The 26,850-nt window shown below is 38.2% G+C and overlaps 1 protein-coding gene across 1 annotated transcript in view; it reads right to left on the bottom strand.

Annotated features, from left to right (window-relative positions):
- The window catches only part of GPC6 (glypican 6), a 1,104,197-nt gene that overhangs the window by 325,926 nt on the left and 751,421 nt on the right, over positions 1–26,850 (bottom strand). Inside the window, exon 4 of the mRNA XM_015082430.3 lies at positions 24,494–24,659. Coding sequence (XP_014937916.2) covers positions 24,494–24,659 — 166 coding nt within the window. The remainder of the gene's footprint in view (positions 1–24,493; positions 24,660–26,850) is intronic.

Genomic DNA, 26,850 nt, shown 5'->3' with positions numbered 1-26,850 from the left:
CAAAAATGAAGTCGCTGATTTTAAGTGCCCTTCAAACCTTTTTGACGTGCTTAATTGGTAGACACCGAGCACTGAGAAAATGGGAGATGATGTGTTGGCTGCTTAAGGTGGCTGCTTAAGGTGACTGTATGTGGAAGACGCCACCGGAGGGAGAGTTGAGCCCTGTGAACAGCAGCCCCACGGCGGTGAAGGTGAAGAAAAGATGGTGCAGGAGGGAGAGTGTCCACTCTCCAGCTTTCCTTAAGGATCCCCTGAGAGCCCAAAGAACCAGAGACTGCTGGGGACACAGCTTTAGTGGAGAGCCCTTAACAAGGGGGCGTCTAACCTCAGCTTTGGAGAGGTGATAAAGACCCACATAATTAGTTGCTTGGCTTAGACAGGCCTCTAAGAAGCTTAAACTCAGGTGTGGAAGAGGTTGATAGGGGCAAAGAATGACATAAATGAGAAAGAAACAGCCTATACAAATCGGTGTGCACTTTGTGTTGAACTGTGGAGCAGACACTGAGGGATACAGCAATTGAGAGTTTAGGGGAGCTGAAACCGTTAGAGACATTTTAAAAGAGAGACACTGGATTGGTGCCAAAAATATCAATATTTTGAGTACAAGTAATCATTTCCCAGTCCTGTAGCATAAATTGGAATCTCCGTGGCATGAATACATCAACTCCACAGTACAGCACATGAGATAGTTCAGTCTAGCCTAAGCCAGTCCTTCAATAGTTATACCTTTAGGCATTACCTTTCTTTCCTCAAGCCTGCCAACCCACCTATACTCTCTACTGTTTAGTTAGACCATTCTTTCGATAAGCCATGCACCTTTATCACACCATTTCTTTGCTCTTACTGTGTCTTCTGTTTGTAATACATGACCTGGCCTGAATGTCTGGTCAATTTCCTTTCATATTTTAAGACCCAGTCCAAATACCTCCTCTTATGATAAGCCTTTTTTTTGCCCTCATCTAGGTAACATTAATCACTCTCATCTGTTTCTCCCTGGCATTTTCAACATATGTAACCAGATTTTAGCAAGATTAACAAGATGCTGTAGTTAACTATTTATGTGAGTCTCTGTCTAGACTGCAGCTTGGTGTACAGAGACAATGTCCAATTAATGTTTTTATTCCCACCACTTTACCCGGTAGAACTCCAGCTAGTGGGCACACTAGATATTTATTAAATAACGTTGAATCAGGGGCACCTGGGTGGCTCCATCGGTTAAGCGTCCGACTTCGGCTCAGGTCATGATCTTGCGGTCTGTGAGTTCGAGCCCCGCATCAGGCGCTGTGCTCACAGCTCAGAGCCCGGAGCCTGCTTCAGATTCTGTGTCTCCCTCTCTCTCTGCCCCTCCCTTGCTCATGCTCTGTCTCTTTCTCAAAAATAAATAAACATTAAAAAAAATGTTGAATAAAAAAAACCTTTTACGTGATTGATGATGTTTATGAGATCTTCAATGAGAAATAATAAACTTAAAAAGGTCTAGAATTTATCGGAAGTTGTTTCCATAGCTTATACTACTTTTAGCCCCAATTTTATGCAGCAACACTCAAGGATGAGGCCAAAATCTCCTTGAACCTATGTTGAATATGGCATGGAATCTGAAAGATTGTTATCTTAGAAAAAGTTATACCTTCTAAATAAGAGCCCTTTAATGTCATATAATTGTTAAGCATTCTTTTAAGATTAACTTCTTATATTTTCCTTTAAGTATGCCTATTATACTTTAAACACATGTTTGAATGTATCTAGCAATATGGAATTTGTCAGAAAACATTTATTTTCATAAAGTACTCTTCATCTTGGGGAAAATAAACCAAGCTCAGTGATTGCCACAGAGAAAATGCAAAAAACAACAACAGGCTATGCCTAGATGTGCACGGATACATGCAGATAAGTGAATTTTGAAATAAAATATGTAGCGCAAAGTGCAAAATGACCTACTGAGTTGTTGTAATGCCTTAAGCTTTAGAAAGTGGGTTTGCAAGATATGCTGTTTATAATAAGATTTGACTGTGGTGGGTTTTTAAGTGGCAGATAATGGATGTTTAAAGAATTGTGCTGTGCTAAGATCGTCTTAGAAAACTGGACACTTCAACCTCATTAGTCCACAATAAGCACGGTGGTTTCAACAATCCTATTTATCAAGGGTAAACAGCTTATTAAGACCTAATTATTGAGGCAGAGTGATCAATCCAGTAATATTCCGTGACGAAGTTCTAAGTCCTTGAGAAAGCAGGGCTAACTTTAGATAGCCAATATACCACCTGTTTGGGTCTGAACTTATATATGGGAATGAAATAAATATTTCTTGCCCTCAGTCAATGAAGATAGTGCTTGGAGTTGGATTATCTGGTAGGGACATTAGATTTACTAGGGTGTGTGCCCAGTAGGATGTATTTACAAAACGACTAGCTAGGTTATGGATGACGTTTGTGGTGTTGGTTGCAAACTGACTCATGCTGGTTCCTCCTGGCCCATCTCCCTGAGTAGATGGGCAGAGTAGAATAATCATGCTGCTTTTGGAAAGCCATCCTGGGGGCTCAGCCTTGGTTCTAGAAGGTGACCCAGAAGTCTGGGTCTCTCAGGGACTGCTAGTTGGTGCACATTCCCTCCTCTCCTTCACCGTTTAGCTTTTGCTGCTGACAATCTCATAATGTGATAGTGGTCTATTCTAAAACAGCATGCTATGCCAGCTAGGAACAGCTAAAAATGTCAGGACATCAGGGAGATTACAAAGTTATAATAATGTTGAAGATAATGATGTGGCTGCTACTATTAATCATAATAGCATGGAAAAGCACTATAGAGTTTTCATACAGGCATCTATAATTTTATCTGATTATCAGTAGTAATTTGTGATGCAGGCAGGTCAAGTGTTATTAAATCCACACTATGGAGAAGAAAGCAGAAGCTAACAGCACACTGTTATTCACAGTTTATTTAACAACTATTTAGCACCTAATGAATACTAGGAATTGTTGGTGGGAATGGAACTGGGGAATAGAGCAAAACAAAACAGAGTGCTTTTATTGGTGAAATGGACCCAAAATACCCAAAAAGATTGGTAAAATACACTGATAAATTAAGAAGAGAAGCAGAATGTGAAGGGTTGGCGGCGAGAAAGGTTAAGATTTTATTTTTGTTAATTTTTAATTTTGTTTAACTTTTATTTAATGTTTATTTATTTGGGGGAGAGAGAGTAGGGGAAGGACAGAGAGATAGAGGGAGAGAAAGAATCCCAAGCAAGCTAAGCTCTGTTAGTGCAGAGCCCGACGTGGGGCTCAATCCCAGGAGCCGTGAGATCATGACCTGAGCTGAAAATCAAAAGTAGGATACTCAACTGACTGAGCCACCCAATGGCCCTGGAAGATTAAAGTTTTAAACCAGTAACAAGAGAAAGCCTCACTGAGAAGGTGTGCTTTGAGTGAAAACCTCAATAGATGGGGGTAAGGTACTGTTTGGAAATCTGTGGGATGAGCAATACAGGGAGACGGAACAGCAGGTGCAAAGGCCCTAGGTGAGAATGCGCCTGGATGCTTTGAGCAGTCGTGAAGATGCCTGTGTGTTGGAAAGAGCTAAGTGGATCTCACAGCCTTGTCCGCTCAGCCAGAACCTAGGTGTTATATGCAAATTGTGTGTTATCATCACAGAGTATCTTTGATTTCCTCAATTGGTACAAGACAGTCTTAAATCAGTAAATGATTGTTCAAAATTATGAATTCACCAATCTACAATGTGGAACACACTCTATTAGGGTCAGCTGGGGAAGACCATGGTGCTGACACATTCTATCACATTCCATTTACGTATGGACGTACATACGTACATACGTGCATATGACGTCATGGCCAGAGGAAGGCAGAGAACACAAGACCTGGGGGAAACATCCCCGGAAGTAGATCTAGATGAACACAGAGCAAGAAGCAATGTAAGGGCAGTGGGGCCCAGGGTTGAAAGGTGAGAGCAGCAGGGGACAAGTCGGAAGGAATTTTAAAGACACACTCACTACCTCCTCCCTGTTGTCATCAGGCAGCCTTACAACCTGCTCAGACTCAGACACCCTCCTGGGGGACGCCTTGGTTGGCACTCTTTATCCAGCTGCCTACAAAGCTCTGAGGTCCCTGATGCTGAGATTTCTGTTTCTTTCCTTTTTTTTTGCTCCCATAGCACCTAGCCCAGTGCCCGGCATAGAGGAAATGGCTAAAGAAGCTTTAATAGATTAATGATTAATTTGGAAGCTCATGGGTTAATATTCCCTTGAGAGGAAGCAAAAGGCATTGCTCATCCTAAACTTATTTCCTTTCTTCCTTTTTACTTGCAAGTCAGGCTTTTCCAGTGTCACCTAACGCTAACTTCATTTATCCTGGCTTCTAATTTCTGTGCCTCTAGTTCTATGGAAAAATCAATGCCATTTCTTAATCAACTGCTATTTTTGACACCACCATTTCATTCTTACTCTTCCCAAGACGGCAAACTTATATTTATAACCTTTTATTTTTGCACTCAATACTATCTGTTTTCTGCTCACAAGTCCTTTGCATATTCTTATGCCTGAAGGTATGCAAAGGCTCCTCACCTTTTCCATCTTCACTCATTACTAGTCTCTGTGTTTTTCCCAGCTCTAGTATCTTTCTTTCCTTCCTACAGAGAAGTCTAACAACAGCAATAACAACAATAACAACAACAAATCCAAAAAACAAAACAGAACAGAAAATAACCCAAAAAACAAAAACAAAAACACAAAGCAAAAATTGCCCACTTTCCCAGACATAAAGCTTGACATTTTGTCAACAGTGTTACTTCCTTTTGTGTTTGAAATAGATCTGTGAAATAAGTATTTATTTTCAAAAATGCTTTAACTAAATTTGGAGATTATCTATCAGTCGTGCATTTGGAGTCAGATGCTGTGATCGGGCCAAACATCTGAAAACTCAGAAGGTCTGTTATTTTATGGACCTGACAAGTCAATGAAGAAACGTCGGTAAACAAAATGTCCCATACAAGTGTAAGGTTTTATTTTAATGACATCTGCTATGATAATTTAAAGAGGCTTTCAAGTAACATTGATTAAACTGCAAAACAGTTTTCTTTATTATAATGAGTATATATAATTACGACATCGGTATGCGTCCAGCAATATTTGCTAATTTAAATAGAAATTTCTCAACTCAAATGATTCCTAAACACATTGTATATTATTTGCTTTTGAGGAATCCTTAAGGTCCTTGATGTTTTTAAAGTAAGTTTTGTCTTCCATACTACCTGTTTTTTTGCAGGTGAAAAGAGGAAAATACATTCTTGTCCCTTCCTGGGAAAGAAGACAAAAGGATACTGAACCGAAAGGGAAAAGGGTGTCACTGATTCCAAGATGGTGAACGTATTCTCTACTCAGCACATTCAACAAATTGGCTTGGATCAACAAGCAGAGAGCCCACTCCATTCCACTCACCCTCATCTCGGAGGACTGGGAAGAGCCTTGTGTTCAAGTGTTTTGGTAATGTTTAATTTAAGCTGGTTTGTCATCTGGAGATTTGTGGCTTTTCAGCAACTCTTAGTGCTGTTTCCTCATTTTACAATCCCTTAACGTTATCCAAGAATAACACCGCATTTAAAAAATATTCAAAGGCACACTAAGGTGGACCTAATGGGTGCTCAGAAATATAGGAACTAGTACGTGGGCTCCTAATTAGGCGTCCATGATCGTTAATACTATTCAAATAGATGATATTATAGTATCATTAAATTAATATCAAATTAATGAGAATATCATTATGAATTATATTATCCTCCACACTACTACAGACTTTAAGTTCCCTTCTCACCCTTAAACTTGCTTTTAACAAATACAATCCTACAATTTCTCAGGGGTGGCTACTCAGAATTCCTTTTAATCTCAAAGTTGTAGTATGTTATGTATTTTACGCACACTACTTTTAGTTCTAACAACTAAGAAAGGCAAGCGCTTTATAACTAATGAGATTAAGAGTCAGAGATTTTAAGTAACTTGCCCAAGGGCATGTAGAGCAGGTTTATTTAAATTTAACCTCATTGAAAACTCGACTTAAATGGCAGATACACACAGAAACACAGGAAAAGAACACAAAACAGAAATTAAAAAAAGTGAACAATGAGATGACTCCAGAGAGAAGGTGCAGTAATAAAAATTTCATGTTATATGACAAAGGTGGGTTGCTCTGATGGTCAGTGAGTCAAAGGAATCTGGGAAACATGACTGCTCACAATAATTACATTTTCCACTGTATTAAATCAAACTAGTTGCTTGGGAACTAGCTTTTCCTGACTCTGCTCTGAGTCTGTTAAAGGGGATCCTGTATGATATGGTGGAGAGCTTTCTCCGTGGCATCTTCACAAGAAGTTCAATAGCTCACCTCAGATGATTCTTATAAGACCTTACTGTACATGGCTGGTAAGACTATGGAGTATCATTTCATAAAAACAATTCTGTAAGCATTCAAAGCAATATGGCCCAGGATTTCAGTGTTATAATTCAGAACAAGATCTTATCCAAGATGAAAGAACTAGTAAGCTATGTGCAACAAGTTATAGATTTTATTTTTTCATCAAGAAGCAAAAAAAGGGAGCATCTGGATGGCTCAGTCAATTAAGCATCTGACTCTTGATTTTAGCTCTGGTCATGATATTATGGTTCGTGGGTTTGAGACCCTCATCAGGCTCTGCAGTGACAGCACGGAGCCTGTTGGGATCCTCTCTCTCCATATCTCTCTGTCCCTCCCACTGTCACCCTCTCCCTCTTTCTCAAAATAAATAAACTTAAAAAAAAAAAAAGAAACACACACACACACAAAAGGTGAGTTCCCAGTTATTGTCATGGATAGGACATGAACATCAGTTATGCTAGGTCTCTGGTTCACAGCAGATCTATTTTTTTTTTTTTTTTAATGCTTATATGTTTGAGAGAGAGAGATAGAGAGAGAGAGAGAGAGAGAGAGAGAGAGACAGGGAACATGTGCGTGGGGAGGGGCAGAGAGAGAAAGAGAGAGAGAGAGAGAGATAGGAGAGAGAGAAAGAGAGAGAGAGAGAGAGAAAGAGAGAATCCCAAGCAGGTTTGGAGCTGTCAGCACAGAGCCTGGCGCAGGGCTTGATCCCTTCAGCATTGAGATCATGACCTGAGCCGAAATCAAGAGTCAGACGCTTAACAGACTGAGACACCCAGGTGCCCCACATTAGATCTATTTTCTTTGGCAGTCCTCTGGATGGAGTACAGAGTTAGGTAGAGGGAAGTTGTAGCCTACAGTTTAAAACATGGGCTTTGCCTTGGATAAAGTGGACATAGAACCCTGGCTTCACCACTTACCAGCAGCATGAACTTGAGCTCTCTGACGCTCACTTTCCTGCTCTATAAAACAGGGACAATAATTCCCCCTGTCTTTGGGGATTGTTTTGGTGATTTTTTTAAAAAACGCAAAAGAACTTACCGGCTTTTAATATCATAATTAATGTTATCAACATCCTCTTCTGAAACAGGGTCTACTGGAGGTTCATTTGAGCAGATGTGAGTGCAGTGATAGTAGAGGGTATATTTCACGATAGGGCTATTTTCTTGGAAAAGCACCTAGTTTTAGTATAAGAACCCATGACTGCTAGTGGCTGATTACTGTGCAACTAACAAGTGGCCACATAGGAGCCAAACCTTGGGTCTCTTTTGAACTAAAGTCCATGACCTTTCCCCTCTATATTGCTCCTCACCTCTTGTAAATATTTTTATCATATTCCACACTAATTCATTCCCAACAGGGCTCTACTATTGATAACTATAAGAACAATTCTGTAAAGTCTTTTTGTTTTTGTTTTTTGTTTTTGTTGCTTAATTTTAACCCAATTATCACAAAATGAAAATTTTGTTTAGGTATCTCATATCTACCAGAGGGACAAGAGGAAGAATGATATCTGCAAACACTTGACCATCTTAGCATCTATTTGATTTTTCTAATTAAAAAAACCCATATGTTTTTTAGTTTAAAAAAGCTAAATTATATAAATGTTAACAAAGCATTTACATTTGGTATGTGCATTTACCCAGCAATTTCCTAGCTCCCAAAATATTTATTTTCAATATCCTGCCTGCTTTTTATGGCCTATCCACTCTGTTTGAAATCTGTTGAATTTATACAGCCAGTAAATTACTTTTCCATAATTGCAGTAATTACAGTCCTCTTCATATGTTCATACTTATTTCTCAGAATTCTACTACAGGAAATCATTTGTGATGAAGTCCAGAAACATTATGAGAGTTTAGGAAGCAATAAAAAATGTTTCCCTAACATTAAAAATATTATTAAAGAATAAATCTCTATTTTTCATAAATGAACATATATCTCACTCATATTTAACATGTTAGGAAGTTTTTTCAGTTATCTTAATAATAATATCTTAGTAAAGAAAAATCCTCACGTGATACTGATGATGAATGAAAAAGGTTGTTAATTTATCCTGCTACACTATGTCAAAATGATAAGAGAAAAAATTAAACAATAATTTGATAGAATTTCTCATCTATCAGATTGACAAATTAAAAAAAAAAAGTATGACAACACATTCTCTTGCTGAGGATGTAGGGGAAGAAGTCTCCACACTAGTGCCAGCTGGAAATGCATATTGGTACAAGCCTTCAGGAGAAAAATGGGCAATACCTAATCAAATGACATACGCACTTACGTTTTGACTCACAATCCCATTTCTAGGAACCTGTCCATAAGTACACCTCCAAACATACATTTGCACGAAGTTAAGCCTTGTAGCATCATTTGCAATAGCAAAAGGTACTTCCAGACAATGGAGTACTAAGCAACTGCAAACCAGAATGAGGATGATCTCTATGAACTGATCTGGAATGATTTCCACAATTAAATAAAAACAGTCTGTGTAAAAGAGTATAGTATGCTGCCCCGCATGTAAGAAAAATAAAATATATAAGAAAAGACACACATATCTGATCATTCCTGCAAAAGATGTACAGAAAAGATAAACCAGAAATGAAGCGGACTGACCAACCTACACATGGTAGGTGGGAATGGGTCGGAAAGAAAGAGGGATGGTCATGGGTTACTATGCATAAGGAGGGAACAAAACTTTTCAGAGTGTAAGTTTTGTGTATAGTTTTGGGACGTAGAACTACAGTAGGGTGGGGCACCTGGGTGGCTCAGTCGGTTAAGCGTCTGACTTCGGCTCAGGTCATGATCTCATGGTTTGCAGGTTCGAGCCCCATGTCGGGCTCTGTGCTGACAGCTCGGAACCTGAAGCCTGCTTTGGATTCTGTCTCTCTCTCTGTCTCTCTCTCTGTCTCTCTCTCTGTCTCTCTCTCTCTCTGTCTCTCTCTGCCCTGCTCACACTCTGTCTCTCTCACTCTCTCAAAAATAAACATTTAAGAAAATTATAAAAAAGAGAATTTGTGTACAGATACTGTACATCTAGATACATTTTTTAAAGAGTTGTGAGTTAGCAGCTCTGATATATGTATATGCTAGGGTTAGGCAAATATGTTAACATATTGAAGATCATGGGAGCCAGGTTTCTTACTGTTGGAGATAGCAGTTACAAATAAAGAGAGAAGCTAGAATGAACTTTGTGGTGCGGAACTGGAATCAGTATGAACTCCAGTATATATATCCATTGGGTTTAGGGAGATCAGGAGATAGACAAACATAAACTGTGAGTATGGCTGAAATATGTAATATGTATCTCCTAGTTCTGTGTACAGAAAGGGGCTGGTAGCAGTAACACTCCAATAGCAAGGAACACATTTAGCGCCCAGATCTTGGTTTCTAATACCATGCTTCAGTATGAGGAACGAGTGTTCCTTGGGGAAGAGGTTGATTCCAGGACTGGAGTAAGGAAAACAAAGTAAGATTCTGAGAGAATCCGCGTTGGCAAAAATTAAGAAGTGCCCAAAAAAGATTGGCAAGCATGTCAGAACAACAGTTACCAACTAAGAGGAGACTGCAATACACAAACTGGAACAAATTGAGCAACGAAGAAAATAATCATAATTATTGGATTATCTCCATAGGATAAAATCAGTATCCATGAGTCCTTACTGACATAAATGAATAATTGAATAAATAAGTAGTTGGAAGAGAAAAAAATCCAATTTTTGAAAGGATTCCAATTAATACACCTAGAAGGACAAAGGGAAATACAAAATCACCTTTATGCAGATGTTCCACTAATACTACTGTGGGCAAGATCTTTTTATGGATGTTAGAGTGGCATCAGTAGCCAAAAGTTTGAGGACGAACAGGATATTAGCATAGACTTCAAGTAACTTCTCTACAATATGTATTACAGATACAGGGGAAAGTAGTGACTTTACAGTGGAAAAACCCAGCAGATACTGCAATGCACACTCTAATATGATATATACGAAGGATACATCATTTCTGTAGTATTCTTGCCAAATGCATAACCTCAATCTAATCATGAGAGAACATCAGACAAATCCAAATTGAAAGACATTTTGCACAATAACTGACTAGTCCTCATCAAAAGTGTAAGGTCATAAAAGATAAGGTAAATTGAGAAAGTGTCACAGATCGAAGGAGACTAAGAAGATAAAACAGAGAAATGCATGTGGGATCCTGAATTGGATCCTGAAATATGAAAAAGATAAAAATAGTGAAATTAGAAAAAGGCCTGTACTTACTTAATAACATTGCATCAGTGTTAATTTCCTGGTTTTGATTATTGTGTTATGTTCATGGATGTATGTTGTTAACATTGGGATAAGCTGAGTAGAGGATACTACAGATGTAAACTCTGTACTATTTTTGCAACTTTTTTATAAATCAAAAATTATTTCAAAATAAACATTAAAATATAATTGATTTCAAGCAGATCAAGATTAGAGATTAACTGTTTGTAAAGCTATTTCTTCATCATCGTCCTTTGGATATACAACCCATATGTCAAGCTTAACACACATATATTAAACCCCTGGGAAGTAAACGTCCTCTAATTTTAAATTTTATTCATTCAGGTAAGGACTTGCCTAAAAGTGATCAACAAAAAGACTGTGTATGTTTAGGAGAACCTTAAGATATTTAAATGAAATAGAGGAACACTGTGGAAGCAAAAATGATATACTAATTACAACCCATTATTATTAAAGCATAAAAATATCACGTATGATATCACCTGGCAGACAATACGTATTCCATGAAAGGCAAACCTAAATCTTAAAATAAGGCCCTGAATGCGTTCCAGCAGCAAATAATTTGATGCTGGTATCCTTATTCTCTCAGCACATATTACTGTGACTTTTCTGTATAAATGGACATGGATTTATCAGAGAGGATCACGGGCACCTTCCTAAACTACCACACTAGCTCTCAAGTAGCTCCTTCTCTGCCAGGTCAGACATTTCTGATTAAAGAATTTGATTTTCGTCTTTTAATCAATTTGTCGACTGAGGCTTATTCTTTATCATCTTGTATTTCCAAACTATTAACTTCTGCATCTTCAACAAATGCCTGGTGCAGCTTTAAATTAAACTTTTCTTGCCTTACATTTTAAAGGTTGATTTAACAAGTGTATAATGAACACTAGCAATCCAATGCCCAGTGATCATAGATCAAGTGGATAGGGATCGAGGCACGGCACAGCAGAAGTAAAATGATTTTTTTAAAAGTCCTGAGGCACTCGGGAGAAATGGAATTTAATATCTACCAATTCCATATGGAAATTAAATGAATCCTGAAACTAACTTCCCCAAACGGAATTCAAAGGAAATGCAATAGCTATTCAACACAACTCATTGTCAGATTTTATTTTTAAAATGTTGCATGGCCACTATTAAACTATTTGAAATTTTGATCTCAAAACCCGGGACTCCCACGTGGGTTAAGAAAAATAAATGTAAATCCTCCTGAAAAGACCGGAAGCCTGAATGCAGCCCACAGGCTCAACCTTTGATCAGAGCCACATGGGGCAACTTCAAATTATTGTTCTCAGACTGAACCTTTCCTCTCACTTTGTTCTGGCAGTTTTCCAAAGAGGGACAGGTGGTTTTAGGGCATTTTCTTGAGTTACAAATCAAATAATATTTCATGGTTTTCACCCTTAATGGGCTAAGCAGAAGGCATTTGACAAAAGTCACTCTGGAGGTTGAGAGAAATAATTTATACTCTAGGGCATTCTTAAATCAGTAACTTGGCAATATCGGATTCAAAAACCATCTCACTGCTCCTTGCAAAGTTGCATTGCAAAAGCTTCATCGTGTCTATTTGTCTTGCTCTTTGGGTGGGTCGTGTGTGTGTTGGGGGGGAACCCCATGTTCAGAAACCAATGAATAGATTATATGGGTCCTTACATGTTCAGTCTTCATTGGAGACAACTGTGCCACAAGGCAGGCAGTGAAGTCATGGGCTGCTTTCTCATACATGGTATTCTGGCCAGTGAAGAAAACGAATGCCCTGGGGCAAGTTTTTTAATAAAATTAACAAATTTCATGCCTCAACTTGAAATTCAGACTTGGCAGTGGCCAGAAATGAACAAAGTAATCCTAGATTTCATGCATTGAGGACTGCAAAAGCCAAAGCCAATAGAAAATAAATTTCCTCTTGGATTGACTGCAGGTATAAATGTCAATGTGTGTGATAAATTTGACCATCAAGGGGTTCTTGAATCTTGAGGAAATATATTTGGGGGAGCAATGTAAGCCTGTCTCCATTGAATCATTATGTTAAGCATTCTTATGTTTGCACAGTTGACATTCTGACTACACTTAAAGAGGTTGGGGATTATAGATATAGGCTCATTCTGAGAATACATACTGATGAGCAGGCTGTTAAATATTTAACATGTAGAGGTAAAGACAGTATAGCTACGCAGGGAAGGAACATGTAGGCACCGTGTGGTACCCAGGAGAGAGGATTCTGGGCACAATCTGTTGGAGTTGATTAGGAAAGTTGGCCACAGATCCATTTGGGCTATGGAAACCCTCCAATGGTTCTTGGCATCCCTAGCTCCTGTTTTGTGAACACTACTACAGAACAGTACTATTTTCAGCATCCAGTTGGATATGCCCAGTTTTTGGTCCCACTGTTTCTCAAATCCATCAAGCCGTAAACAGATTGAAGAAATCCATGTTCGCCATACTCCAAACTAGCTTTTGTATTTGCTGACACCATCTTTCTTTTGTGTGCTTATCTCAGTCATAACTGATGGATTTCTTTTCTTGCCCCTCTGCATCTGGTGACCTAGATATTCAGACATGAAGTCCTATAAATTGTTTTCCCAACTCTACTGTGAGTGCTGTCTTCCTTTCTCTTTCCATGCTGAGAGGACCCCTCCATTAGTCTCATTCATCTGAAACCTTCCTTTCCTTGGCTTCCAGATTAATACTTAGATCCTGCCCTTCCCTGAATAAAAATACCCTGTGACTTGTCATTGCCTATATGACAAGAGAAAGTCAACTGTTTGGCCTTCCTTTCAAAGCATAAACAGGTCAATTATGACCAATCTTACCTCTCAGTGCATACCAGCAAGTATCCTTTTTTTTTTTTTTTTTTCCAGTTTGGTTTCCTCACAGGTACCTGAGCACATCATGCCTGTTTGAACTCACAGTTCAAACTGTGAGTTTGAATTCAGTTTTCCAACCTGTCTCACCAAGTGCTTATTCACTTGAGCAAAGGCAAATTCATCTCTACTGGGATGAGTCCCATCTCTCAGGAACTTAGGTGAATCCTGAGCAGGGATAAGAAGAAGCTGGCTTGATGAAATGCACTTCCTCTAATCTTGTACCTTCAGTTTCTTACTAATTAACTATCCTCTGACCATTTTCCTGTGGTTTTTCCGTCCGCCCTTGTTATCTCTTTTGCCTATTTCTGGTGTCTGATATTGTCCCGCCTCCTTGCCTACTCTGTTGTCTTCTACTTTCTATTCTATTTTCTGTTCATACCTTCACAGGTTTTTCACCTGAATAGAGAACCACAGTGCTTCTCTGTCAGTGCTATCTCTGTGGACACGTCTCAACCCCTCAGATTTCCATGCTCTATCTAGTTTAATCCACACAACGCTAAGAGTTAGGTACTATAATCTCCAGTTTATTGATGAGAAAAGTGAGATTTTTGAAGGTTAACGTTCCCCAAGTACCACATAGATAATAAAAGATGAAGTCAGGATTCGAACTCATGCAGTGATTCAAAGACTATTGCTCTTAACTATGTTGTCTTCACTTAACCCAACTCCCACTTTGAAAATACACATTTCATATCTTTGGAAAATTATAATTTCCCAGGATCCAGTGGTACGGTTTTTATTTCTTTTATGTCTACCATATCCTTAGTGTGGATCTAAGCACCAAAAAGGCCTCTAATAAAAATATCTTCTTGAAGAGAATCAGATAGATTCAGGTGCTGAGCCATGTCATTGAGTCTTTAGGTGCTTTAATGGTCTAAACCTGCAGTGTTTAGCACCAGAGCTGCTAGCCATCTACAGTGATTAAAATGTAAATTACCTACAAATAAATGAAAAATTTAGCACCTCAGATACACTAACCATATTTTAGGTGCCCAATAGCTGCATGTGAGTAAATTTAAATTACGTAAAATTAAATAAAATAAAAACTCAGTTTTTCAGTCTCACTCGATACATTTCAAGTGCTCAATAGCCCAAGTGGCTAGTGGCTACTATCTTAGACAATACAGACACAGACCATTTCCATCGTTGATGGAAGATTCTATTAGTTAGTGCTGGCAATGTTCTATTTCCCCCAACATATCCCATCATCCTATGCAGCCAAAGACTAAGGATTACTTTCTAAACACTTAGTAAGAATTAATTTATGTAGTGGTTAAGAACCTGGGCTCTAAAGCCAAATCCTGGTATTGCAACTTACAAGTTATATGGCCTTGGATATGTCACTTAACTTATCTGGTCTCAGTTTTCCCTTCTGTACGATAGGGATCATAATATGAACTACTTCATAGGATTGTTTTAAGGATTAAAAGTATAAAGTGATTACAGTACTTCCTGGTTAAAGTAAGTGTCCCACTGCTGTTAGCTATTATTGCTATGGATGTAATGTTCTCTTGAACGAAAGCCAGAACCACAAAGATAGGTGAATAAAGTTTCTTACAACTCTCTCATAGTTTTAGAAGTTGGATACTATGATTGTAATTAAGTAGCAAGACACATTTAAACATTCTCTCATGGCCAACTTCGGGAAATATATATCTGGATTTTCAGTCAATAAAGGTAGTATTAGGCACATGTTAAATTGGATCACCAAAAATTTGCCAAATATTTTACTCAATCAACACAGTGATTCAATAAAAAATACTACCAGGCTGATTAATGAAGGGACATGTGTATTTCACTTTGTAGAATTACCTTTCAGAGGTCAAGTCCTGACCTGAACCCTCAAAATGCACTGTGTATTAGTATTTGTAGAATTAGTCCTAACATTCTTAGGACTAATGACAATTTCAGTTGGGTATTGTACATAGGTTTTGGATGATGGAATATGTTTCTACGACTATGTTAACACAGAAGAGTTTGAAACACTAAGCTGTTTTAAAAATAAGGAACTAGGGGCGCCTGGGTGGTTCAGTCGGTTAAGCGTCCGACTTCGGCTCAGGTCATGATCTCGCGGTCCATGAGTTCAGGCCCCGCGTTGGGCTCTGTGCTGACTGCTCAGAGCCTGGAGCCTGTTTCGGATTCTGTGTCTTCCTCTCTCTCTGACCCTCCCCCATTCATGCTCTGTCTCTCTCTGTCTCAAAAATAAATAAACATTAAAAAAAATTAAAAAAAATAAAAATAAGGAACTAATGTAACAGTAATCGAGAACATTGAATTTGGAAAACCATGGAGACACATGCATAAGTGATAATATCAAGAACTCCCAACAGCCTTCACCAGTTGATGGTTCTGGATTTTGAGAATACTCTTCCTATTGAAGTCAATGAATTATCTTCTGGAACTATGGTCCTGCTACCCTGGGAGAAAAGACTTCAAGCTGGCATGTAACTACCAGAGAGATAGATGTAGGGCTGAGATAGGGCAGGGTCACTTACTGATTGAGTCAATCTGAAAACCACATCAGCTCTGGCAATCACTGCTACATCCCGAAGTCTCTCACATCTACTAACTTATTCATGCCATCCAATAGTATTCTCAGGCCTCTCATTACATTACTCTAATTGCTCTATTTCCTAAGTATTGAGATTTTAGTAGTGAATACTGACTGACTTTGTTGGCATTTAATTATCAGTGTTATCTTTCTAGAAGATCCTGCACCTTAAAGAATAAAAATGTGATGCAGATAGATACATCCCTTCTTGGTGTAATGTCATATATTCAATTACTTATTTTCATTTCTTTTTGTAATATTCACTTCTTCTGAGGTTATAATAAAGAACATTCTTAGCGTAGCAAATTATTTAAATCCATGCAGAGAAAAAAATCGAGGACATATCTTTTTTTATGTGGGATTTATATATAAGCTGTTATTTGAAGGACAAGGAATATTTCATGCTCTATTTTAATTTAAATTCTCTCCTGGCCACCTTACCAAGTATCTGTAGGCATGATATTTTTAAATGAATTATAAGCTCAAAGTTTTCATATATCATGAAGGTTCTCAAAGTTTAAATTACTCCCAAGGACATTTATATCCATTTCCCTTTTAGAGTGACCAATGAAAACATGCCTTTACCCATCAGAATAATTCATGGGGCCATCTCTTCTAACCTGGCTTCCACCCCTGGCTCCTTGGAGGGTTGTTCATAATAAACAAACCACAAAGACAGCATGATGAGGATAATAAGGTTCTAAAAGTCTCTATAATTGTTAAAGAAACAAGCCTGAGGAAAATTAAAGCTAGTTTCAAAAATGACTCAAACATAAAGACATGATCAGCAGTTCTGCTCTTGAGATAATCGTGAATTAAAGGAGCTTTTAATGCAATTGGAAGATATAGATAGATATATAGATAGATGATAAGTAGATATGTAATTATTCACATATACATATGTGTAAATGTGACATTTAGGGGAAAAGAAATCTAAGTACCCTCATTAACACTACTATTATTAAGACATTTTAACATAGCATTGCAATATCACACAAGCATTTATTATTTGGGTTAAAACAAAGATTTTCACTTCAGCTAGTAATCAGGATTTTAACAGTGATCTAAATGTCTCAGAAGGTAAACCACTCCTTTATTCTATTAAATCAGTCACCTCATGAAGGACTTTTTGGTTATGGTAGCCCTGGGGCTTGTTATAAGTTTGTTATTTGTGAATAGCCACGTAGTTTAATGCTTTAACAACCCACATATTTAGCTCCATTTATATTTCTTATGTTCTAGTTTCTTCAATTTCTTCTAGTTCAATTTCTAGTTCTAGTTTCTTCTTCTAGTTCAATTTCTTCTACCTCATGCTCCTCTTATTTCCTGGAATTGAAATTGCTAAGAAAGTCATCAGGCTAATGTTTAGAGTGTTGAATTTTACCTGGGATCCTGGGTCTTTTGGAATCTATTTAATTCCATTCTGAGGAATCATCAAATGTTTTCTCTTGGGATGCCAAAAGCCAGACATCCTGTGTTTTAGCTCAAAGCTGAGACATAACCGTGAAAACTAGCAAAATTTATTAAAATCAGATGTCAATCATTACAAACAAAGTCCTTTGGATATAATTATCAAATTAAACCACTTACGCATAGAAAACACTGAAATTGAAGTGTAAATTAGAAGCAAAATCCCCAATACAAAGGCAATTCTCATCATCTGTGGTATGGTCTGCTTTCTCCTGGTAAACTAAATCCTTCTGTTGTTGGTTCTCATAGGAATTGGAGAGCTTAATAAGGTATAAGAGATATTTCAGTGAACTTCCTATTATAAATGGAGTATCTTACATCCTAGAGAATATTAGACTTGCAAAAATAGTTATGCCTTGTTATAGGCCATTGGTTGGTGTCATATTATATACCACCATGGATTCCAACATGAAAGTCTAGTTCAGAATATCATATTTGCAGTCATCAGTAATTATGAATTGTATAGAAGTCGAGTATGTGGGAAGTGGGATAGATATATGTACAAGAGGAAACTGTACATATACGTACAGAGGCACTGGAGGCAAAGGAAATACACATGCACCTTGAATGACTACTTGTCTACTGCACCAAATAATTTTAGGACTGATGTGCTTTGCCTGCTTCGATCCGGGAGAAAATTTGCCTGATGCAGAACAGAAATTGTAGTCCCATGAATCCTTTGAGTTGTTGCCTCAAGATGAACATTAGTGAGTGTTCAGAGGTTAAGAAACGCCTGCCGCAGTGTTTGTCTAATAGCCTCATACAAGATAGCACCATCAAGGCATTAACCCTATTGCACCACATAAAAACACTTTCACATATGCAGAGTTCAGAAGTAAACCATTTTCTAAACGTAGGAAATTGATAACAAATGCAGCTCGTGAAAGGCTGCTGGGTACCAGCCAAGTGTTTTCTTTCTTGCTTTCTTCTTCTCTCTCTTTTTTTTTCTCACTGAGGAGTTAGTACTGCTTGTGGATTCTGCCAGCATCACAGAGAGAATACAACATATGATAAATGTCCATGAGAAATGAGAAATATTGAATCAATGACTATAAAAGGAAGGCAGGAGCTGGGTGGGGTTAGATTTCAACTGAGAAAATCAAGTGGTTTTTTTTTTTTTTTTTTTTTAATATCCCTCTTGCTGCTTTTAGGAATGCACATGAGCAAAAGCAAGTTCTGTAGGTAATGGTGAGATCAGATTCTAAAATAATTGCTTTGGCTTTTGTTCCTCAATTTAAGAGTTGTGTTTCTAGACTGTATTTGCAACCAAGCTCTTGTCTTATACAAAGTGGAGACCAAGATACCTTGAAGCTTGCTGCTAAATACAATTCTTAATTTTTTTCTTTTTCTTTGGTTGAAAGGAAATGATTTTCTATGTTTAGGGTCTAGGGGTTTTTAAAACATGGCATTTCAGGATCTATCAGCTAGAGTCCTATCATATTTACTATGGAATTCTTTGTGACTAAAAATTTGTCAGATTTATATTATAGAATTTCACGTTGAAGAAAGTCTTTGAAAGAGGAGCATCTTATACAAATGCTTGAAACGGTGCCCTGTGTTTATTTTATATCCTGCTGAAATGCAACATCACACAGTGCTGTGTATTTTATAAAAAGAGAATCCAAGTTTATTTACTAGAAACAATAAATGTTTTTCTAGCAACATTTCCCCCAAAGTTGTGAATCTACAAAATACCTTGCAGATAAACAACTCTTTCAGGTCCTAAGAAAGTAATTTGTACACCAAAGTAGCCATTTATTACATGACACTAGTCATTTGACTGACCTAACACAGCTTCCTTGCGGCTGGCTCTAATTTACAACTTGATAGCAGCTGTCACAATGAAGGAACCAGGTTCATTATCTGATTTGTTTCTGCCATCCCTGCACTCACGAGTCCATTAACATCAGGGATATGTGTTTTTTAAATTACTGAATTAGTCATACTTCCATTAAAAGAGTAGACTTACAAAGTAAAATAGAACAGCTCTTACTGCATTCCCTTCCATTTCTCTGTCTAGTTGTTTCCATTTATTCCATCAGAGAACATACAGTGAGCCATATTCTCAGCAGGCAGGGTCTCATCTGCTCTAGCCTCATGCATAAACCAGAACAAGGTCCATACCAGCTACTTAGTAAACATCTGTTGTATTAATGAATCTCAGAAGATGAATGGATAATACCCACTGCAGGGTCTCTAGGCCAGGCACAGGTGTAGTGCCCACCTTGCACTCCATGTTTGATGCTCTCATGCCAGTTTGCTGTCTTTAGGATGCCTTACACTTAATAACTGGCTAGTTGGAAAGGAAAAAGAAAGCCCAGAAAGTTTGATATCACTGGATTGTCTGGACTATAAGTGCTCAAGACCTAAACTAAAAATCAAGCTGCTTTGCTGGCTTTTCCCTTCCTCCCTCCCTCCCTTTCTTCCTACTGTCCATCCATCCTTCCTTCCTCTTGCTCTGTCTCTTCCTTCCTCCCTCCTTCCCTTCCTTCCTTCCTTCCTTCCTTCCTTCCTTCCTTCCTTCCTTTTCTCCTCTTCCGTCTTCTCCTTTTTACATTGGAGAGTATCTATATATTAGGGACCCAACCTTCTCTTTACAAAAATTAACACAAATTCTCTGAATCTTCTCAGTTCAAGTCAGTGACAGTGGTAGTGATGAGACTTGATCACAAATCGTTTAGAAAATAAATCAAATAAGTATTTATCAATCACTGACTGATCATACCAGACTATTGAAACTGTCATAGGCTACTTGTAAAAATTTGGGGCCCATACAGTATTCCACCAATTCTGTATGTTACAGCTATTCTACATCAATTATGTCTGACAACACTAATTCAATACTGTCTTCTTTACTATTTTATTCTATATTTACCAAGGTACAGCTTCCCCAACACCCTAGACTAGATTAAGTTCCCTGCTGAGTAGAAACTTCTCATCCTGTGCTTCCAGTTTCCTAACACTTTATCATAGTTGATTATAATTAATGTTAACTACATTAAGTTCCCCTAGCATACAAAAAAAGCATGTGTCTAGCTTATTCAATATATCAGGCATTGAATTAATAGGTTAAGATCATTAGAGTCTTACTAACTGGGATAGTAAATTATTAGGGTGCATTGTTGGGACACAAACATCTTCAGTTCTCACTTTTATGGAACTATAGTGATAAGTTTCTCTTATGCTTGCAGTAATAAATATCCTCTACTATTTCAGTGATAAAAAATATTACAAAACAAACAGCATTTTTGCCTTTGATCTTATCAGCACTTTTGTCCCCACACCCTTGTTTTCTTTCTCCATTTTTTTTACAGTCTATTAAGTGTTCGAAGGTACCAGATGTTTGGAGGAGGCTGTCCCACATATCCTAGATTTGAAATTAGATGCAAGATTTATTGCAGCTACAAAAATATAATTTCAGCCTTAACTTTTGTGCTCATGAGCTAGGTGTAATCTGCAACACGGCCCCTTGTCAAATAGAATAGCTCTCATCCATGGAGGGTTGGTATCAATGCCAAAGACTCAAAATAACCGCAGGGTATTACTGAAAATGAATTCTGCCCACAAACTGTTTCCTTTTAGGAAATTTTAATTTACATAATAAACATTTTCCGAGAAAAGGCCTTTGCACGCAGGCAACACTCAAAGGCGAGGCTGGAATAAGCTGAGCATGAATTAAAAATTTTTTTTTTAACGTTTATTTATTTTTGAGACAGAGAGAGACAGAGCATGAACAGGGGAGGGACAGGGAGAGAGGGAGACACAGAATCTGAAACAGGTTCCAGGCTCTGAGCTGTCAGCACAGAGCCCGACACGGGGCTCGAACTCACGGACCATGAGATCATGACCTGAGCTGAAGTCAGACGCTTAACCGACCGAGCCACCCAGGTGCCCCAAACTGAGCATGAATTTAGAGCAACACCTGGGGTAAGTGCCTAAGCCGTGCCTGTCAATGCCTCAAATGATGTCTCTTTCTTCCTGCATGGTTCCTAGGAGTGAGAGCAGAGCGGACTGCAAACCACTCTTATGTTTCCCCAGGTCCTGCTTACATCAGGAAAACAATAGAAATGCATCCTGAGTAGACTCTTGATTTTTTTTTTCCAGGATTGCAAAAAAATGAAAATTAAAAAACTATGGAACTTCAGAAGTGAATGGAATACCATTGGGTTTTTTAGCTGAACACTTAGAACATTTTATTTTGTCAGTGAAATACCTTTTTACTGACAAATCCACACAACAACTGAATTCAAAATAAATACAATTCACTTATTTTTTGAGAGAAAGAGAGAGAGCACAAGCAGGTGAGGGGGAGAGATAGAATCTTAAGCAAGCTCCACACTCAGTGCAGAGCCTGATGACGGGCTTGAACCCACGACCCTGGGATCATGACTTGGGCCGAAATCAAGAGTTGGATGCTCAACCGACCGAGCCACCCAGGCGCCCCATAACTCACTTTCAATTAATTTGTGACATAGCAAAGATCATGAGAATGTATCACCGGTTCAATTCTTGTCTTTATTGACCATTGATTGCATCCACTGTTAGCATTTTAGATGAGGACATAAAAAAAAAAAAAACATAAAAATGTACAGACTGGGGCATGAATGCAGCAGATAGAGATGTCATGTGACTGACAGCAACAGGAGTGGAGGAACTGATGGAAAGATGTTAGAAGCCCAAGGGTGATGGGCTACAGATGCCAACCAGAGAAAGGGCTTTCTATGTAATTACTGTTGGATTATTGATTTGCTCACTGGCCTTCCCTGCTGCATTCATGAAGCCTATGACACTGTCATCTCGGATGCATATGTGGAAAACACAGGTGGCATATTTGCCTGATTTCTGTGACAAGTTTGTGAACTTCACATCGGGACAAGTATTAGCAAGAACACATTTTGCTCCAAAATCTATGTTGGTGGTCAATTCTCGGTGCCATAGCAGAGCCAGAGGAAAGAAAAAAGAAGAATTTTCTCACTGATATCCAAGACTAATAAAAAATGAGATATAGAAACAAAGGGTATGAAATATATTAATGTAGGACTAACCACCAGGCTCTCTTTTAGTTATAGTACATCCAACACATGGTGGGTTCAAATCTGGGTTTTTAAATCAAACGGTTTTCCAGACATTCAATTTCACATCTAATTGGCATCCAGGAAAGCCAACTGATTGAAGGTATGATGTTAAAATAGCCAACCAGCACTGAGGAGAAAAAGCCAATAAGGAAGTCACTGTTGCTCTTCCAAATTAAAAGCCTTATAGTCTCATTCTTAATGACGTCCTGCTCTAAGTAACAAAATCCACATGTCCACCTTCCTCAATAAGGTGCAGGCTGAGCAAAGACTATTTAACTGTGCTATAAATTAGGGTAGTTTCAACCAAAAAGTATGAATAATCTATATGACTCAGAGTGATGGCAATGAGGTTTAATCTGGTTTTAAAATGTGGCAATATTTTTAGATTTCTTGATGAGAGTACTTTTTAATTAGCATTATTTGGAGAGTGTCTCTGCCAAAATTAATCTAAATTCATATTTTAGAAGATCGAGTTATTCTTATTACCTTTCTAAAAAATTCATACTCCCGTCCAAAATCTTAGCAAAGAATCATATCATTTCTGAGTTAGAAGGGTACTTTAATGATTAAACTTTTCAAACACTTCCTCATTTTTCAAATAAAGTAACCCAAGATCATGCAGACAGATTCCGTACTCCCACTAAAGGAAGAGAGAACAGTATTTCAATTTATTCTCCCTGAAATGATTTCTGGGATTTTGTTGGATGAGTTCCATTGGAATCTACCCACTCTAAAATTTACTCTTTTTTGCTTAAAACTTCCAAACCATTTTCCCTGGCCTTCCTAAGCATAACAGCATGTTAGCCGGTGGGTTTCACTGCCAAAGGGCAATGCTTGCAACCGAATCCCGTCTTTTGCACGATGAGCTTAGGTTTCGCCACATTCCAACCCATCTTAGATCTTTTTCCTACCCTACCCCAAACTTAGATGTCAGAAGACTTCATGCGTGCCTTCTGGTTTAGAGGTATGCATAAATGATGAAGGCCCCCAGAAGCTAAGGAATTGCCCTGTGATGTGCACCACTCTGCCCGTCACCATGCAATTGCAGTAAATGCAATCGAAAGTACTTTTATTTGAAGGGCTTTTGTCAGAGGGGGAGAAAACACATTCACTCTTTCAAGGCCTGTGCGTTTTCCTGGGAGAAGACTGCCTGTAAAATTTGTCCTTTTATCCTTGGATAGCAATTTGGGAAATATCTTTTGGCAGTGCACTTCACCCTGAGCGATTCCTGCAACCCAAGACCAGAGCCACGACTCACAGACTGTCCCTGCGTCTCCCCCACTTTCCATCGTACCTTCTAAAGACAGGAAGGCTGTCTCACGTTGAGGGCTTGAAGCCCCCTTCTCCACAGCACGAGGAAGAAGATTTGCATATTTCGGCAAAAATACCGCGCTATTTTCATCATGGATGTCCAAGGAAGGAGTGTTTTACTAGTATCTGTGACTATGTTGAGGGACTAGAAATAAGAACTAGTCCTGAGGATTTTCTTTTTAAGGAGATTTTCCCCCCCTTTCCACAGGAACTCCCAGAAACTCGACAAGAGTACTTTTTATCCTTGTCAGAGAGATCAGCTAATTCAACAACGCTCGCTTGTACAATCTTTACCAGGACTGTCCCTCACAAACGTACCAGGGTACCCTGTTTTTCAGGATTTAAAAAAGAAGGAGAAAAATGTCACCTTTATAATTTGCTAGCAGCTGCTTTCTGTTTTTGTTTTTGCACTTAATCCTCTTTTGCATTTAAATCATCACAAAGGCAGACCTGCCCATGGGGCCCCACAACCTCTGGCTGGTAATCTATGTCTCTGTAATCTAGGGCATGGATCCGTCTAAACGCTCCTTACCTATAAACAGATTCCATTCAGTGTCCAGATCAGCCTGATTGGCCAGGCAGCCCTTCATGACGTTCAGGCAATAGTTGTTGCAGGGCCTCACAGTGACAAGTCCCCGGCAGTATGGGCAGTACAGCATCTTCATGAGAGCTCGGATGCAGCCCGGGGTGGGGCTGACCTGCAGAATTATTGACAAGAAAAAAGAAAATCAGAAATAAGAAGGATGAGAGGGAGGAAATTAAAAGAGGTAACTCATTTTCTCCTTGAAAAAAAAAAAAAAAACAAAAACAAAACGGAGAAATGGCTCTCAAAACCTCCAGCAAGTGGAGCAAAGCAACTATTAGAATCTTAACCCTTTGTCATACGTGAGCTCGAAGCCAGTCCACTCCTGTCAAATACTTGGTCGATAGCATAATATTCGATTTTCATCAAATGTCCCCATCAACAGTTTGGTATCTATGTCATCGTAATTCAGCCCTAGAACCTGGACACCATTTCATCGCAATAGAACGTGAAATGAGATAATGCACGTGAAAGCAATTTGCCAAGTTAAAGGCTCCATAAAAATGTAGGTATGAGTAAAGTTTAATGTGACACCTTTAGAAAATTTTCCAACTGGTTATTTGACCCTGTTTCTAAAGGAGGTTGGCAGATACACTTCCTTTGTACCTAACTTTTTAAAAAGGATCGATATCAACCTGTCTGGCATTTCTAAGATCCAGGCCTACTTAGAAGCAATGGAACTGCCAAGGCAATGTCTTCAGGCATTTGAAGCTTTGCAGTTCTGGGCACTTTGTGGAAAATGGACCCCGGTGTTGAATGTAAGGAGAAATCCTTGCAGTAATTCAACTAATGATGGAGTGGCATTTGCCTTGAATAAGAAAAGCTGAGGTTCTTCTGAGTCCATCGGTTCTAAATCACTAAAATCTCTTTTGGACTCATTGAAAATTCTAATTTGACTTCAAGAGGAAAGACTACTTAAAACAGTATGAACCAACAACAGGGAAAAAAAAATACAGAAAACTCTTTTTTTATGACTAGACACAAAATTATTATCACGTTTATTTGGCTGATTCCACCTAATTTTGGTGTTTTCGTCAAATAGCCATATGGTGCTGTTCTTGTGTTCCAGACATGAGAACAAGTCTAACTTGTATCATTTGGATCTCGTGGAGACTTAACAGTCTGATGACACAGAGCTGGGCCCACAGGTGACATTACGTGTCAAGGACATTTAGATATTGACAAAGCGTAACATCAATGTAAAGGTGTACCAATAAAGGGTAGTTCTGCATAAATAGGTACTTTCCACTACTCTGCCTAATCTCCGTCATTTCATCGTTTGCCTAGAAACCGCATTTGAATTTTGTTTTGTTTTGTTTTGATTTCTTTATTTTTTACTGCAGTATTATCTGACACACAATGTCACATTAGTTTCAGGTGTCCAACACTGTGATTCAACCTCTCTATATGTTACGTTGTGCTCAGCATTGGTGTAGTTTCCATCTGTCACCACACAACAGTATTATAGTACCACTGACTATATTCCCTGAGCTGTACTTCATCCCTGTGCCTTGCTGGTTCCCTAACTAGAAGCCTGTGCCTCCCTCTCCCCTTCAGGGATACTGCCCATTCTCCCCCTTCTTCCTTCTGGCAACCATTTGTTCTCTCTAATTACAGGTCCGATTCTGCTTTTTGTTTGTTTGTTTATTCATTTGTTTTGTTTTTTTAGATTCCACATATGAGTGACATCATAGGGTATTTGTCTTCCTACGCGTTTGCGGTTTTTAACGCAAGGCTTCGTTTTGTTGGTAACATTTTCTTACTTTAGGACATATACTGACAAAATCCTTAATCCGTTGTTTCAGAAAATGAAGCTACTTATTATTTATTTATTTATTTACTTAGGCACTGAAGATTCTGGTTGTTCTTTTGAACATGTTTGCATTTTATTTCCAAAATGTTATACAAGTTTTCAAACATACAGAAAAGTTGAAAGACTGTTATAATGTATAATACCCTCGCTCCTAGGTCCCCATTTAACATTTTCCTATACTTACTTTTTCGAATATCCACCCATCCTTCTATCTATCCATTAATCACCTTACTTTTTATGCATTCAAAGTAATATCCTTTTGGTTTTTACTTTTCCTGGTGGTTTAATGTTGGCTTTAATAAAACAGAATTAACAAGATCAGCAATAGAAAGTTAGTGTATTAAGTACTTCAAATCAAATAAGTGAAGTAAAATATAACTGGCCTTACTTTATAAAGATATTTAGAGAATGGTTTAATATCCATGACTTTTAAAATTTATTTTCCAACAGCAAAATTAAACAAAAAAAAGATACCAAAATTGAGGAGTTTGGT

The sequence above is a fragment of the Acinonyx jubatus genome, chromosome A1, assembly GCF_027475565.1.
Source record: "Acinonyx jubatus isolate Ajub_Pintada_27869175 chromosome A1, VMU_Ajub_asm_v1.0, whole genome shotgun sequence".
NCBI lineage: Eukaryota > Metazoa > Chordata > Mammalia > Carnivora > Felidae > Acinonyx > Acinonyx jubatus.
The sequence above is the reverse complement of the archived record's forward strand: the minus strand, read 5'-3'. Positions and strand labels throughout refer to the sequence as shown.